The sequence below is a fragment of the Podarcis bocagei genome, assembly GCF_964188305.1.
Source record: "Podarcis bocagei genome assembly, chromosome: 9".
NCBI lineage: Eukaryota > Metazoa > Chordata > Lepidosauria > Squamata > Lacertidae > Podarcis > Podarcis bocagei.
The window spans coordinates 3820951-3834992 of NC_138134.1; the positions used below are offsets into that span (position 1 = coordinate 3820951).

Sequence of the window (14042 nt, forward strand, 5' to 3'; positions counted from 1 at the left end):
TTCACAAAATGTTTAGGGGTGTGCGTACCCCTGCGTCCCCCCAGAAAAAAGCACTGGGTCTAGCATTACTTTACTGCTGCCAATGGAAAAGCAGCAAACGAGCTTAGGAAAAGCAGCGCAAGTTGTGTGGCAAACAAAACTCCAACACCAGGCTGCCTCTCCCTTCCTCCTGGCATCAGCTGCCTGAGGGGACCGACTCACATTGCCCAATGGCAGGGCCGACCCTGGTCTCGTCTTAGCAAGCATATTATGAGATTGTGCCCCACACAGTTCTGTGAACTACTGAGAAAACGTTGCCATTTATGGCCCCATCTGCCCTATGCATTTTAAGCAGCACCATATCACTTAGAACAGCCACGGCTTCCCCCAAAGAATCCTGGGGGGCGGCAGAGTGTGAAGGATGCCAGTTGTCGTTCGGAGACCCTCTATTCCCCTCATGCAGCTACAGTTCCCAGGGTGGTTTAACACCCAGCCTCTCTTCCTGGGGAACTCTGGGAAGGTACTCATAGGCCTCATGTAGCGTTTAAAAATTCTGATCAGGCAATTTAAGGGCACAATCAGTAAGTTCTGCCATGCAATCCTAACTTAAATTAATCACAGCTATGTAAGGCCATAGCAGTATTCTTGCAGGGCACCCATTCATTCAAAACCCATTCAGAAGGGTTGAGGACTTTGGCCATGGGGTGTGAACTCTTTCTCTCTTCCCCATCCCCCTCTGAAGCTGCTATTTGGTAAAAGAGGGGGCCGCTAGTGGCGCCAATTACGCAGCTTTGGGATGGTGCGGGAGTAAAAAGTTAACCGACCCCTTCACCATCATCCCAGTACTGAACGCCTCCATCAGCTGACAATATAAAAGTAAAAAAAAAAACAACCACTCACACTGTAAGCTTATCTATTAAACGGTTAAAATAGCACTATTTTAAAAGCATTTAAAGCATTCCTATCCAGTTAAACCACTTTCATGTGTTAAGTGGCAGTTAAAGGTTACCTTCTGCATCTGTTATACTCACAGAGCTCTTGAAAACAATGTTTTCTTGGAAATTGTTGTATTTTAGCCCCCACATATATTTTTATATCTCTCTATCTCTAATAATATTTTTATTTCTAATTCTAATTGCTTTACACACCAAAGACCACAGTGCAGAATATCTCCATAATTTTCTTTTCCTTATACATGAAAACGATCATCATCTTTTTTGACCAACTCTTATTTTTATCAGCATTTGGTAATGCTGAGAGCCAGATAACAGGCTGGCCAGATATATTTCAGTACTTGCCGTACAGCTTCCTCCCCCCCCCCCCGTGCATACATTACACAGAGGCATGATCTCCAATAGAATGTTCTCTTTTTGCAACCCTCACAAAACAAATATACCCGAGTTCCATTTTGTTGAACCAGGCCATGAGATGGGGGGGGGGGAGAGAGAGATTGTATTTAAAAGATTGCAATGACACAAAACTGTAAGTAGCTTTAATTAAAAAGACTGGAATGCCCTATGGAAGGCATGGTCAGCTAGCAGAGGGTCCCTTCTGTCTCATGTTATGTTATAGGACACCCTTGAGAGCTGTCATCTGGGGATCTGGAACACAAATCCATCAGTATTTTGATGACATGCCACTCTATTCCATTGGAATTGGGAGAGCAGTGATGGGAGAGCACTGGAAGCAGTGATGGACTGGAAGGGGGAGGCAATAAGCTGAGGCTAAATCCTGATAAGATGGAAGTGTGCTGAGTGGGTCCCATGTCCAGGAATTAATTAGATGTGTGACCTGTTCTGGAAGGGGCTGCACCCCCCCCTTGAAGAACCAGCTTCATAGTCTGGTCCTGGATTCCAACTTGTGAGTCTCGAGTGGCTTCTGTGCCTAGGAGTGCTTATGTCTAGACCAGGGGTCTGCAACCTTTAAGACAAAAAGAGCCACTTGGACCCGTTTCTGAAGAAAAAACAACAACTGGGAGCCACAAAACTATTGCGACATTTAAAACAAATATATCTCTGGAGCCACGATCTGACAGCGGGCGGGAAGGTGACGTTGGGACGGTGCGTGACTGACGCACGCACCGCCCCCATGTGACGTCACAGCCAGTACAGCGCCCGCCACAGTGAGGAGTGTTGGGGCGCACAATGCGCCTCCTCCCCTCGCTAGTATCCGCCCCGGAGCCACAGCAAAGATGTAAAAGAGCCACATGCGGCTCTGGAGCCGCAGGTTGCAGACCCCTGGCCTAGACTGAGACTGCTTTGCCCACTACAGCCATTTCTAGAGCAGGAAAAGTTGGCCCCAGTTGTCCATCCCTGAGAGACCTTCCACTTGCACTACTTGAAGATGGCTGGGGGGCAGGGAGGGGGAACTAGTGCAGAATGCAGCCCCTGGGTCAGTCAGCAGGGCCGCCAATGAGACCGTGTCACTGTTCTGGAAAGAACTGCCCTGACTGCCGATGAGCTACCGGGTCCAATTCAAGGCGTTGGTACAGCATTAGCATTTAAGGTCCTAAATGGCTTGAGACTCAAGTACCGAAAATAACATATTCCTCAATATCAACCCATCTTGGACCCTACAATAAGCAGGTGAGGCCTTCCTTGGTGCTGGTGAATTTGTTTCCATCATTATTAACTTTCAGGGGGAATTAGAAAACATTCCCTTTTACCCGTGGCAACCCTGAGATCACTGGATGGAAGAATGCTGTTAACTGTACCTCTTTTTAGATGTTTTAACTATTTTTAAAATGCTCTCTCTCTGTGTGTGTGTTTGCCACCCAGGGCTCCTTGGGGAGGAGGAGTGCAATACAAATTTAAACAACGCCACCACCAACCTATTCTTTAGATGCACACATTAGGAATGAGGAGCATGATTTCAGCCTTAAAGTCTTGGTTTTATCAAGTCCATATTTGACTGTCACAGTAATTGAATGCAAAAACAAAAAGTCTTAATAATATAAGAACAGAAACAAATTTATTATGGCATGAGCCTTTGTGGGCCAGAATCTGCTTCATTGGGTGTGTCAAGTGTTATCTGCAGCTGTGTGCATATAAACACACATGCACACACACCAGGATGGGGTGAAGGAGGGTAAGACATGAAGTCAAAGACAAATGAAATGTAGGAAGTACAAAACCCTGGCAATTCAGCTGTCGTCTGGATGCATGCAAAGAATGCACAATGAGCTTTCACAACTGCAGAGTCTTTTAAAGTGTCACTAAATGCCTTGCTGTTTTTTCCTCCAAAACAGAATGGAAATAATTTAAAGGTGTGTCAAAGGAAAAAGGAAAAACAAAAACAGGAGAAAACATGCACCATACAAGTGAAAATTAGCAGCTATACTTTAATGTTTTCTGGATTACAGTCATATAATAACCTGAATCATACATGTAATATTGATCAAATAAAAATATTGACCCAATCATTTTTGGGCTCCAGTGCTACGGTTTTAGTTGGCTCCTGAGTAGCCTGGAAGCTAAGGAACAGAGAAAAATCAAAAACCTGAATGGGCAGAATCCCGTCTGCTCAAAATGCAAGTCTTACTGAGTGAAATGGTGCTTACTTACATGTAAGCAGAGATGTAGGACTGTAGCCTTTCAGAATTTTGCGAAAGATAACCAAACATAAAAAACAAACATCCATTGGTTCCATTGTGGTCTATTAAGCACACCCGACAAGAATACCCACAATGCATTCGTCCATTTTTGTTGAAGTTACGTCAGCAAAAGAGTAAAAGCAAGTAAAGCTGCAGGCTGCCTACTCCACAGGAACAGGATGAGACCTTAGAAGGTTCTTTATAGATATTGGGTATTTCCAGCATACCCTAAACTTGAACATAGCTGAAATGTGTAGCAAAATGAGCAACAATGATTATTATTGGGAGCCTGTGAAACTCTTGCTGGGTGACCTTGGGCAAGTCACACTTCTCTGAAGTCTCTCAGCCCCACTCACCTCACAGAGTGTTTGTTGGGGAGGAAGGGAAAAGAGAATGTTAGCCGCTTTGAGACTCGCTAGGGTAGTGATAAAGCGTGATATCAAATCCAAACTCTTCTTCTTCTCCCCCCCCCCTTAATTATCCGGACTGCTGCCTGATACCTACCTGGTCAACTCTAGGGCGATATGTGGGGAGGGAGCATTCACAGGGAAGTACAGAGTTTGACAAGGTACGGAACTTTGCTTTAATCTAGCTTCCCCACAACTATGGGGAAACAAAACAATTAATTTGACCTGGAGGAAAAAATGGCTTTCCACGGACCACCAGCATACCCAGTACAAGACTGCCAGCTGAGTCTGGTAAGGGAATCATCTAATGTTGGTAACTGATGCTGAAGTTGGCAAGGCCAGCACAGCACCAACACCCATTAAAAGTTGGGCAGCTGCCCAAAGCTTTAGGAAATGGAAGGATCTGCTGCAAGCCCTTACCTGCCAGCTCCACTTCTCTTGGGAGAACAGGTCTGTTAGTCTTTAGGGAACTGAAAAGGATGCTAGACACTGGTTTCAACGGAGGCTTATCTATTACCCAGATAAGTTATTTTTACCATTGATCTTACCCCTCAATAGAATTGCTGTATTACAAAACCTAATTACCCCAGCGGCCTTAAATGGATCCAGGTATCTTAATATATTGGACATACATTTCTAATCAAGGCCCCAACCTAGTCACACTGGGGCTGTTTTGAACTCTCAAGGCTCAAGGCATACCAAGTCCCAGTAAATGAACAAGCCCAGCACTGACAACACACACACTCGAAAAACAACCATAGATGGATGGAATGAAGTTCCAGCTCCAATCAGCAGTACTTTTCAAACAGGATGAATCTACTACCATCATCCTAGTTTTATATCAATATGATTCAAAGGAAGACAACAATACAATTGAACGTAAAAAAAATCAGAAGTCTTTCTCTCTCATATACAAACCACTTCCTTGGCAATGCTATTTCAGGCTAGGGACACACCTTTCATCTAGACCAGTGTTTCCCAACCTTTTTTGGGCAAAGGCACACTTGTTTCATGAAAAAAATCTCAAGGCACACCACCATTAGAAAATGTTTAAAAAATTAACTCTGTGCCTATATTGACTATATATAAAGTAACTCTCTTTAATAGGAATCAATGAAGGCATATTCTACATATTTAGCTGAAATAGTCGAAAAAATTCTGAGTTGTAAGAATGGGCTTGTATCATGCCAGATGGGGAAAGGTCACTTTTTACTTATGTAAAAAAAAAATAAAAAAATAGTAACAGCATAGAAGGTAATGGTTAGGCTAGCATCCCTCTTCCAAATATGCTAGGTTTTTATTTGCAGGGACTGTTCTACATGGGAAAGCATTCAGCACTGTCATTCTCCCATCTGCCATCTGAATTGGTACTATTCTGGGTCAACTTACTCTGCTGCATGTGTAGATGAAAATGGCACCAAGTGTGGGGGAGGGGGCAGAACAGGTTTCAGATACAGGATATTAAGCAAAGACGTACTTCAGATTGAACTCGTTGCTTGCTTTGCAAGTTTTCATTTCCCAAATGACTGCCTTGGCAAGCGCAATACCTACCAGGCTCAACGCCGGTCTCGCGCTGCCGCTTCCCGCGCTCTCAAGGACCCGGGAGGAGGAAGGCGTGAAGGGAATCCTGAAGGCGCGAAAACCTCGCGCATGCGCAGGCCTTCCGCCTGCGACAGCCCAGTAGGCCGGCCGAAGCGAGCGGCGATGGGATGTGGGAGCTCGCTCGCTCGCCGCCCCGCATGTGCCTATGTGGGGCACGTTACAGCCCCGTGACGTCAGCGCCACGCAGGCAGCCAGGCAGGCAGACGGCGAGAGCCCCGCGCTGGGCGGCCTCTCCTCGCCGCCGCTGCCCCGCCTCTCGCCGCCCAACTTGCCCGCCTCCCTCCCACGGCACACCAGGCAACGTCTCGCGGCACACTAGTGTGCCGCGGAACACCGGTTGGGAAACACTGATCTAGACAAAGCACCTATTGTGGCACCTTTCTTCTGAAATGCTGGGCTTCTTAGATTTTGTGTCTGTTATCAAGCTTAATATATGATCTGAGAAATTCACAAAGCCTAAATCAGATACACCGCAATCATGAACTATTTACATGATTAAACCTGGACTGGCTCAGGCTGAAGATAAGTGCACACGCTATACATTGTTGGTTAGATTTCAAAATATATACAGATTCAGTTGGTTTTATTTACAAAACAGCTGCCACTTCATGAAAACTATTCTGATACACTAAAAGTTCTAATCTGGCTTGAATAAAAATAGCCCACAAAAGCAGAGTGGGGCCCTGATTTCGTTTAAAAGTAGGAAATGACACGGATTAATCAGGTGGTAAAAAACCTGAGATTCAAATAATTCCTTAAACATGAACTTGGGTGTAAGAGTCCAAGGAATCCTTAGCATGCACAGTGCATATAAAGTCACCTGTTTAACAGTTCTTCTTTGAACACGACTACAAGCTCAATCAAGGAGGTGAGCAGCTGTTTATCAGATTGTGTACCATCAACATGGGAAATGTCACTTTTCCCTTAATGGAAGCACCGAAGTAACTTTGCATCTACAGGACTTCTTTGGGAATTACTTTCAGAGTAGCTGATCTCCCCACAGAACACGCAGCTCCACACTATAGAGAGGCAGCAGGAAGCTACTAGCTGCAGCTACCAGCCCCCAGTAGCCAGGCAGCCAGTTCTCATAGATCAAATTAATCCTTGTCTAGTGCCTTTGAAGCTTCCACTACAGCAGATTCTGCTCCTTCAGATTTTGAGGGGACACTGGAAAAATTACCAGGAAACATTCAAAGGCTTCTTGCCCCAGAAGTGGCAAGTAAGTGGCCAGGTCCAGCGGACAGTATCAGCAGCAAGGAAGCAGAGTAGTGAGTGACTCCTAAAAGGGCCCCCTGTGGCAAACTCCAGAGCCTGGAGCAAGAATGATGGACCCAGCCTCCTATCGCTGATAAGCATGGAAGGCCCAAAACTGCAGCCAATTGGAAATGCTGATGGGCCCTTTGATCAACTGCTTCCCACTCACCACCCTCTGCCTCAGAAAACAATTATCCGTTTTGAATTTGCATACATTTAAACGAATCAATGACCAGTTTCACTTCCTTGAGCAACCCTCCTCTCCATTATTTCCTTCTGTTAATTTTGAATTATACTTTGCCATCTCCTGTACCACAGATCAACCCTGGTTATGACCACATTGAGAACAAAAAAATTTCTAGGCTGAAGGAATGATTGTGGTGACCAAAACATAAGATGCAAAAATATTCCTATTAAAGATAATTTTAGACTATCCTGTTTTTGGATTCTCCATTTTCCAGTGTAGAAGACAAGTTGTGCTCTTGTTCTTGCATTGATTTGCTCTTGGCTTCAAACTGGTCCATTTCACGGATTTCTAAAGGCACCTTCTTCCTGGCAAATGCCTGGTTGATTTCAGCAAGAGTCTTGTTTTTTGTTTCAGGCAGAACAAAGAAAAGGAAAGTGGCACCAGCAAGACAGACGACAGCAAACACCAGGAAACAGTATGTCTGCAAACCTTTCTGAAAAAACAAAGCAAAACGGACACACCACCAGCATTACTAATAGCACAAAAACAACAAACAGAAATCATTTTGAGAACATGTGAGGGGTACAATATAAAGAAAAGAGCACTTCCTTTTTTAATTAACGAGGATCCACCCCTACACCTCAAGTCTGAGATTGGAGCTTCTAGCGCAGAGACCTCGACTCTAGATAAGGTTCAGCCCCAGCTTCCTCTCATTTTAGAAACAGAGTCCTGTCAAAAGCCATGAGGCTCTTAGCAACAAGACCTATAGAAAATCACCCAGGAGTGAACTAAAAGGTAATTAATGCAACTAGTTTGAAATAGCTGTCGTTGTTATCAACCACTGACTGGTACAAGCCATGCTCTTTTAAAACATGAATAATTCAATTATGAAGGAACCAACCAGGCACGGCTTCAAGCAAGGGCAATCGTGGAATATTCTGGGGCACACTAAGGTTTGCCACTGAGTTAGCAGCCAACAGGGTGCCACAACAAATCACAGCTGCCTTCCACTTATGAGATGCACAGCTGCAGGGAAATATTCCAGTTTTGCCACCCTATTTAGCAGTGGCTAAGGGGGGAAACTTCAATTATTTTTGGGGTGAAGTAACATTTGGGATGTGTGTGAAAATTACCAGTGCCCTCCTGATCCTTCATGCTGCCAGCTGACATTTCAAAAATCCCCACAATGCCCTGGAACAATGTGAGGTCATGTCAGCTTTTTATTATCTTAGGTTGTATCCAGTGCTGCGCAGTGCCAGGTAGCTCACTGGGGCAAGACGGTTTGAGCATATGACACCGATCCTGGTCCAATTGCACTGACTGCCAGTTAGTTTCCAGGCCCAGTTCACAGTGCTAGTTTTCACCTATAAAGCCTTAACAATTCAGGACCACAATACCTCTGCCCATATGGATCCTGTGATCATCATCTCAGGCCCCTCTTTGTGTGCCTCCTCTGCAAGAGGTCCAGAGAGTGGCAACCCAAGAACGGGCCTTTTCTGCAGTGGCTCCCCACTTGAGGGATGCTCACCCCATAGAGGCCCACCAGGCACCGTCACTGCATATCTTTAGGCACCAGCAAATGCACTCCTCTTCTCCCAGGCCTTTGGCTAATTAAGCAACGGCCTTTTACGTGTGTGGCGGTGGGGTTATTGTTATTGTTTGTTATTATGCTACGTATTTCTGTGTTAATTTTATACTGTAAACTGCCCTGTGATCCTTGGATCAAGGGCAGTATTTAAAATACAGTGGTGCCCCGCAAGACGAATGCCTCGCAAGACGGAAAACTCGCTAGACGAAAGAGTTTTCCGTTTTGGAGGTGCTTCGCAAAACGAATTTCCTATGGGCTTGCTTCGCAAGACGAAAATGTCTTGCGAGTTCCTGCGTTTTCCCCCCCTTTTTCTAAGCCGCTAAGCTGCTTATCAGCTGATCCGATAAGCCGATAAGCCGCTAAAAGCCGCTAAAAGCCGCTAAAAGCCACTAATAGTGCTAATCCGTCAATGGGCTTGCTTCACAAGACGAAAAAACCGCTAGACGAAGAGAATCACAGAATGGATTCTTTTCGTCTTGGGAGGCACCACTGTAAATGAATAAATGATGATGATGATGATGATAATGAGTGAGATTCCACTCACAAAATGAAATGTCTCCCTCCCTGTCCTCCTCTTGCAGTGTCCCCAAACCCCCCACCCAAAAAAATCTGTTCTGGAGGATGCCCCAACCCACTGGAGCAGATTTTGAAGGTGCACACAAAGGAGGAGGAGGTCGACAATGAGAGAAAGACGTCCCATCACATGAATGAAAGTCTGTCCCACTCCAACAATGGCAGTGACGGATACAGCCCTCTGCTGGCAATTTTATGTTATCAGCTGCCTCAGGGGCCTGATTTTAGCTAGATCTGTGAAGGTGTTGAAGTTGCTGCTGTGAGCGTGCATTTTAAGCCTGTCTATAAGTAACACAAGTGCAGATGTAGCTGACACAGAAAGTCAAAGAGTTACCCAGTTTATCCCACCGATATGTGGTATACAGCACATTTCTGCATCACGCTGACTGTGTGAGACTGAAGGAACAAGACTCCTGGTCCTCCCCCCTGAAGGAAAGGGAGTCCTGGTCCATTAATACATTGGGGGAAGTCCTTCCTGAAATTCCCTAGAGAGCATCTGCATCTGACGCTCTTAGAATCACTGTCCAATTGTGTGGTGATGGTAGGAACTAGGGAGAGGGCAATTTATAAAGCGTTGGCAAGGGAGATGTTCTGTCTCTGTAACCAGATTTGTCATCCTCAAAATGTTCCACACTAAAGCTGACAGAATGTTCTACCCATGCTGAAATACAGCAACGAGCACGGAACTACATTAATTAAGGCAGCAATCCCTTGAAAAGAGTAGGACTTGCTTCTGAAACACGCATAAGACTTCACGGCAAAACACAATCACACTGGCAGTGCTACTTTCGCAAGTTTATGGAATTACAAACTTTTAGGAAACTGACCAAATGTAGCAAAGATCCTTGGAGGCTCCTTGCATTCTTTTCATAATTCACAGGGGGGAAGTGGATAATCTACTTCCTTTTTGCAAAATGAAAGTAATCTTTAAAACAAAATTCATCCACTTTTTAAAATGGCAGATTTCAGCAGTGAGCATCTGCTGCTAAAGGCGCATGATTACTCATGCCCATAGGCGCCGACTCCATGGGGCTTGAGGGGGCCCGAGCCCCCTCAAAAATTCGTTTGGGGGGGCTCCGCCCCCCCAATAATCTCCGGCGCCCCTCCAGCAGAGCGCCATCGCCGCCCCTCCCCCAGCCCAAAATGCACAGGATCGGGCTGCATGCCTCCTGCCCTCCCTCCCGAGCAAAAGCTCCCCCCAATTTCCGCTCCGGAGCTGATTAATAGGTGCTATTCACTCACGAGGAGGCGGCGCCACTTTATTTGCATATTCATGAGCTTATTTATTATTCATGAGCTTTCCCGGGCCCCCCCCCCAATATTTTTTATAAGTCCGCGTCCGTGCTCATGCCTGGGCGGTGTTCCATTTGCTATGGACTATAATTTGCAGGGCCAGACCTTTAGAGACCCTAAGCACTGAAAATATGATGGTGTCCCCATATAAAATTAAACATAAAACAATACTAAACCAGAAAATAAAATTACGTAGTAGAGTGTAAGAAAGTCTAAGTTCTGTTTTTTTGGCCATGAGGATTAGTTTGATGCATTTATTGAAAATAAAAAATAAAATTATGTCAAAAACAATCTCCTCAATTTTTTGGTGCTGCTGCTTTGCTGGCGCCCTAAGCATGTGCTGTTACTGGGCAATCCAGCGCTGTCTACATGGCAAAAAGGGGAAGAGAAACACAATCTCATGCACTTATTCACTTTCAGGGAAAGAAAAGATCTCAATAAAGAAATCCTGCGGTGGATGAGAGAAGAAAACATGTGCAGAAAATGAGGTGTGAAGCAAGCTGTTAATGCTTGGAGACAGATCAATAATAATGCAGAATTATAAAACAATGCAAAAACCACACTGTTATTTAGCATGTATATCCTGCTCTTCTGCAGCTTATACAAAAAGAATAAGCAGAAATGTTAATGTGTCTATTTAATGGACTGTATATTTTTGTATTGCACTTGCTCTTACTTCACCTTCTGACCAAACTATGCAGTTTCAAAGACTCACTTGTGAAGGAAGGCAATAACCAAGAGATACCCAGAACAGTGGCGTAGCGTGGGTTGTCAGCACCCGGGGCAAGGCAAGTAATTAGCGCCCCCTAACCCCTAACCTGCCGCCACTGCCAGCTTCTTCTTGCTGCTGCCTGGGCTGGGGTATTTACGGTAAGGTAGCCACGGCTGCGGGTCCGTGTCAGGTGATCTGAGGCGAGTTGCCGCTGGTGCTGCTGCCCAAACAACGCCGCTTGCCCGGAGGAGGGCAGAGAGGCGAGGAAAATGCAACATGGCCCAGCAGCTGCAGCAGCAGCGGCAGGGCTGTGAGGAGGGGCTGCCTGGCGCGCCCTCCGCGGCCCTGACGCGCGGGGACCGGCGCCAGCGCTGAGAGCCGCTGCCAGCTCGTCGGTTCCGCGAGACATGGGGCTCTGCTACAGCCTGCGCCCGAGGCTCTTCGGTGACTCCGGAGGCGGCGAGCACGCCCCCCCCCCCTGCACCCCCACGCTACGCCACTGACCCAGAAGCCATAGAACAGGTGCCCTCACAAACCAGGGTTCCTGCTGCCATCTAATGATGAGAGACTGAGCCTATTTAACTCCTTGTTGGCATATGGAGACTTAAAAAAACAACAATCACATCAGGAACATAATGATGTGAACTGCGCCTTTATTTATCTGACCATTAAAACTGTGTTTTGGCAGGTAACCAGTTTGAGGGGCTGAAACTCGCCATGTTGACACATTTTCAGAAAGAGACTGAAATACATTTGTGACTATGAGCTCATGCTAAACTCTGATCCTTTGATTTTCATAGATGCTCAGCCCATCTCTTCACTGCCCACATGCATCAAAAGAGCCTTTATGCCTTGGGCAGATACACCTTTAAGCAGGATACCAAAGAAATGTAAATATTCACTAGTTCATGAGACCTGAGAGTCCCTGGAATGTACTGTCAGGATTCATCACATCAGTTTCGATCTCAGGGCAAGCTGAGCCTATGTATTGTTAGCAAGAAGCTCCACTGCTAGTGGATCCGAGAAGATCTGGAAAACTGACTTATTACAATTCCTCTCTCTTCTGAATAAGAGCTGGGTTAACATGCCAAAATGAATCCTAATTGCATGTAGGTATAAAAATATTTAATTGTTTTACTTTTGAAAAACAGGACCCGGGGATGGGTGCTTCTTCTGTCTTGTGTCAAAACTCTGCTCTTAATAACTGGGTTTAATCTCAGCAAATTTAAGATATGCTACTTGGGTTTATGCCCTTCTTATCTGATAGGGATGACAATGTGTATCTGATGCGCAGGACCGGCCCAAGACATTTTGGCACCTGAGACAAACCACAAAAGCAGTCCCCCACCAGGAAAGAAGCGCTGAGCGAAGATCTATATCAGGAACGGAGGGCAGGGGAATAAAATCAACCTTTATGTGATGGTTGAAGTGGGAATCAAAGGTTGTTGCCGTGGGGGAAAGGGCCCAGGAGACCCTGGAGGTCAGCCCCCAACATTTCCTCCCTAGGGGTGGAAAGCGACCAGTAGCACCTCCTATTTCCCGACAGACAACTGTAGAGGCGGCGTTGGGAAGGAGGCTGATTCAGTCTCCAATGCCAGTGATGCGTTCTTTGGAAGCCAAATCAGCTGCCCCCATGGATCCTGCCACCTGAGGCGGTCGTCTCCCCTTGCCCTGTTTAGGGAAGCTTTTAATGTTTAATAGACTATTGTATTTTAATATTCTGTTGGAAGCCGCCCAGAGTGGCTGGGGAAACACAGCCAGATGGGCGGGGTATAAATAATAAATTATTGTTGTTGTTGTTGGCCCTGCTTATCTGATGCTGACATGTGTTCCTTCTGTGGGGTGATCACAATCCACCTTCATCCATCCCAAGAAGCAGCCATGCATGGAGCTGTGGAGCTCAAGGAGCTGATTTGAAGTATATTTAACAGTATTGTCCAACAGTAGAACAGATTTGAAGTAATCCATAAGACGTCCTTAAGGACATTAACTCAATGAGTTAATTGTACTTTCCCCCCACTGAAACCAGTGGGTCTTATATTTTGTCTAATTTGCCTTATTGATTTCAATTAAACCTAAGTTTGGATCCAGTCCTTTATCACACACATCCAAGTATTCTGTGCAGCCATAAGGACTACACACTTTAAAAACAGTACTAACACTTGAACAACAGTGTCCAATATTTGGGAGAGGAATGAAAAAGGCTGGCCACCTCCTTTACTCTACTTGGCAACATACAGAAACTACAAATGAGGTAAATTTAAATCATCCTCCCTTGTGGAGGCTGAGCTGAATCAGTGGTGAATCTGAGTAGCCATTCTGTTCAGGGCATCTTCGCTTTCCTTGAGACTTTTTAGACCTGCTGCCTTTAAAAGCTGCAGGGCTGGGACTACAAACAACGGGACAAAAGAAGGCCAGTGCTAGCTTGTATGGGTTTGGATTTGGTTTCATTCATTATCCAAAAGTCTTTGGGTTTATGGTGAGAATTAAGGCACTTTCCATTTCTGGCAACAGTCCAAACAGCTAAGTTAATGTTAAGACTGCTCATACCTGAATGTAAGGGAAAAGAAGTCCAACAGCAAAGTTACAGAGCCAGTTTGTTATCCCAGCAATCATGAATGCAGCGGGCCTTTGAGACTGAGCAAAGAACTCTCCCGTAAGGACAAATGGGATCCCACCTGCAACAAAAAAGACAAGGGTACGATGATCGGTAAATAAAACCCCCCACAAATTTTCATGTTTCAGCTCACCATCTCTGACTTCTTTTCACTAAAATACATTAGTAATAGGCTTGGCATTGGTGCAGAAACAGTACCATATATATCCCACATGCGTGGTCTGAACAAAGGGCCATC

The 14042-nt window shown here is 45.5% G+C and overlaps 1 protein-coding gene and 1 long non-coding RNA gene across 5 annotated transcripts in view; one reads left to right on the forward strand and one right to left on the reverse strand.

The window, feature by feature from the left end:
* Positions 1–2976: 2976 nt before the first annotated feature.
* Positions 2977–7252, forward strand: LOC308594641. Its single transcript, XR_014011507.1, has 2 exons — positions 2977–4951; positions 5943–7252. It is a non-coding gene; the product is annotated as an uncharacterized lncRNA (long non-coding RNA).
* A 7-nt stretch (positions 7253–7259) lies between these two features.
* The window catches only part of SLC2A9 (solute carrier family 2 member 9), a gene marked incomplete at its 3' end in the record, with an annotated part of 83517 nt that continues 76734 nt past the window's right edge, over positions 7260–14042 (reverse strand). For all 4 annotated transcript variants that reach the window (XM_081207698.1, XM_081207696.1, XM_081207697.1 and 1 more), the window contains 2 exons: positions 13738–13865; positions 7260–7514 (listed from right to left, as the gene is read on the reverse strand). In XM_081207698.1, the coding sequence (XP_081063824.1) occupies positions 7260–7514; positions 13738–13865 (383 nt within the window). The remainder of the gene's footprint in view (positions 7515–13737; positions 13866–14042) is intronic.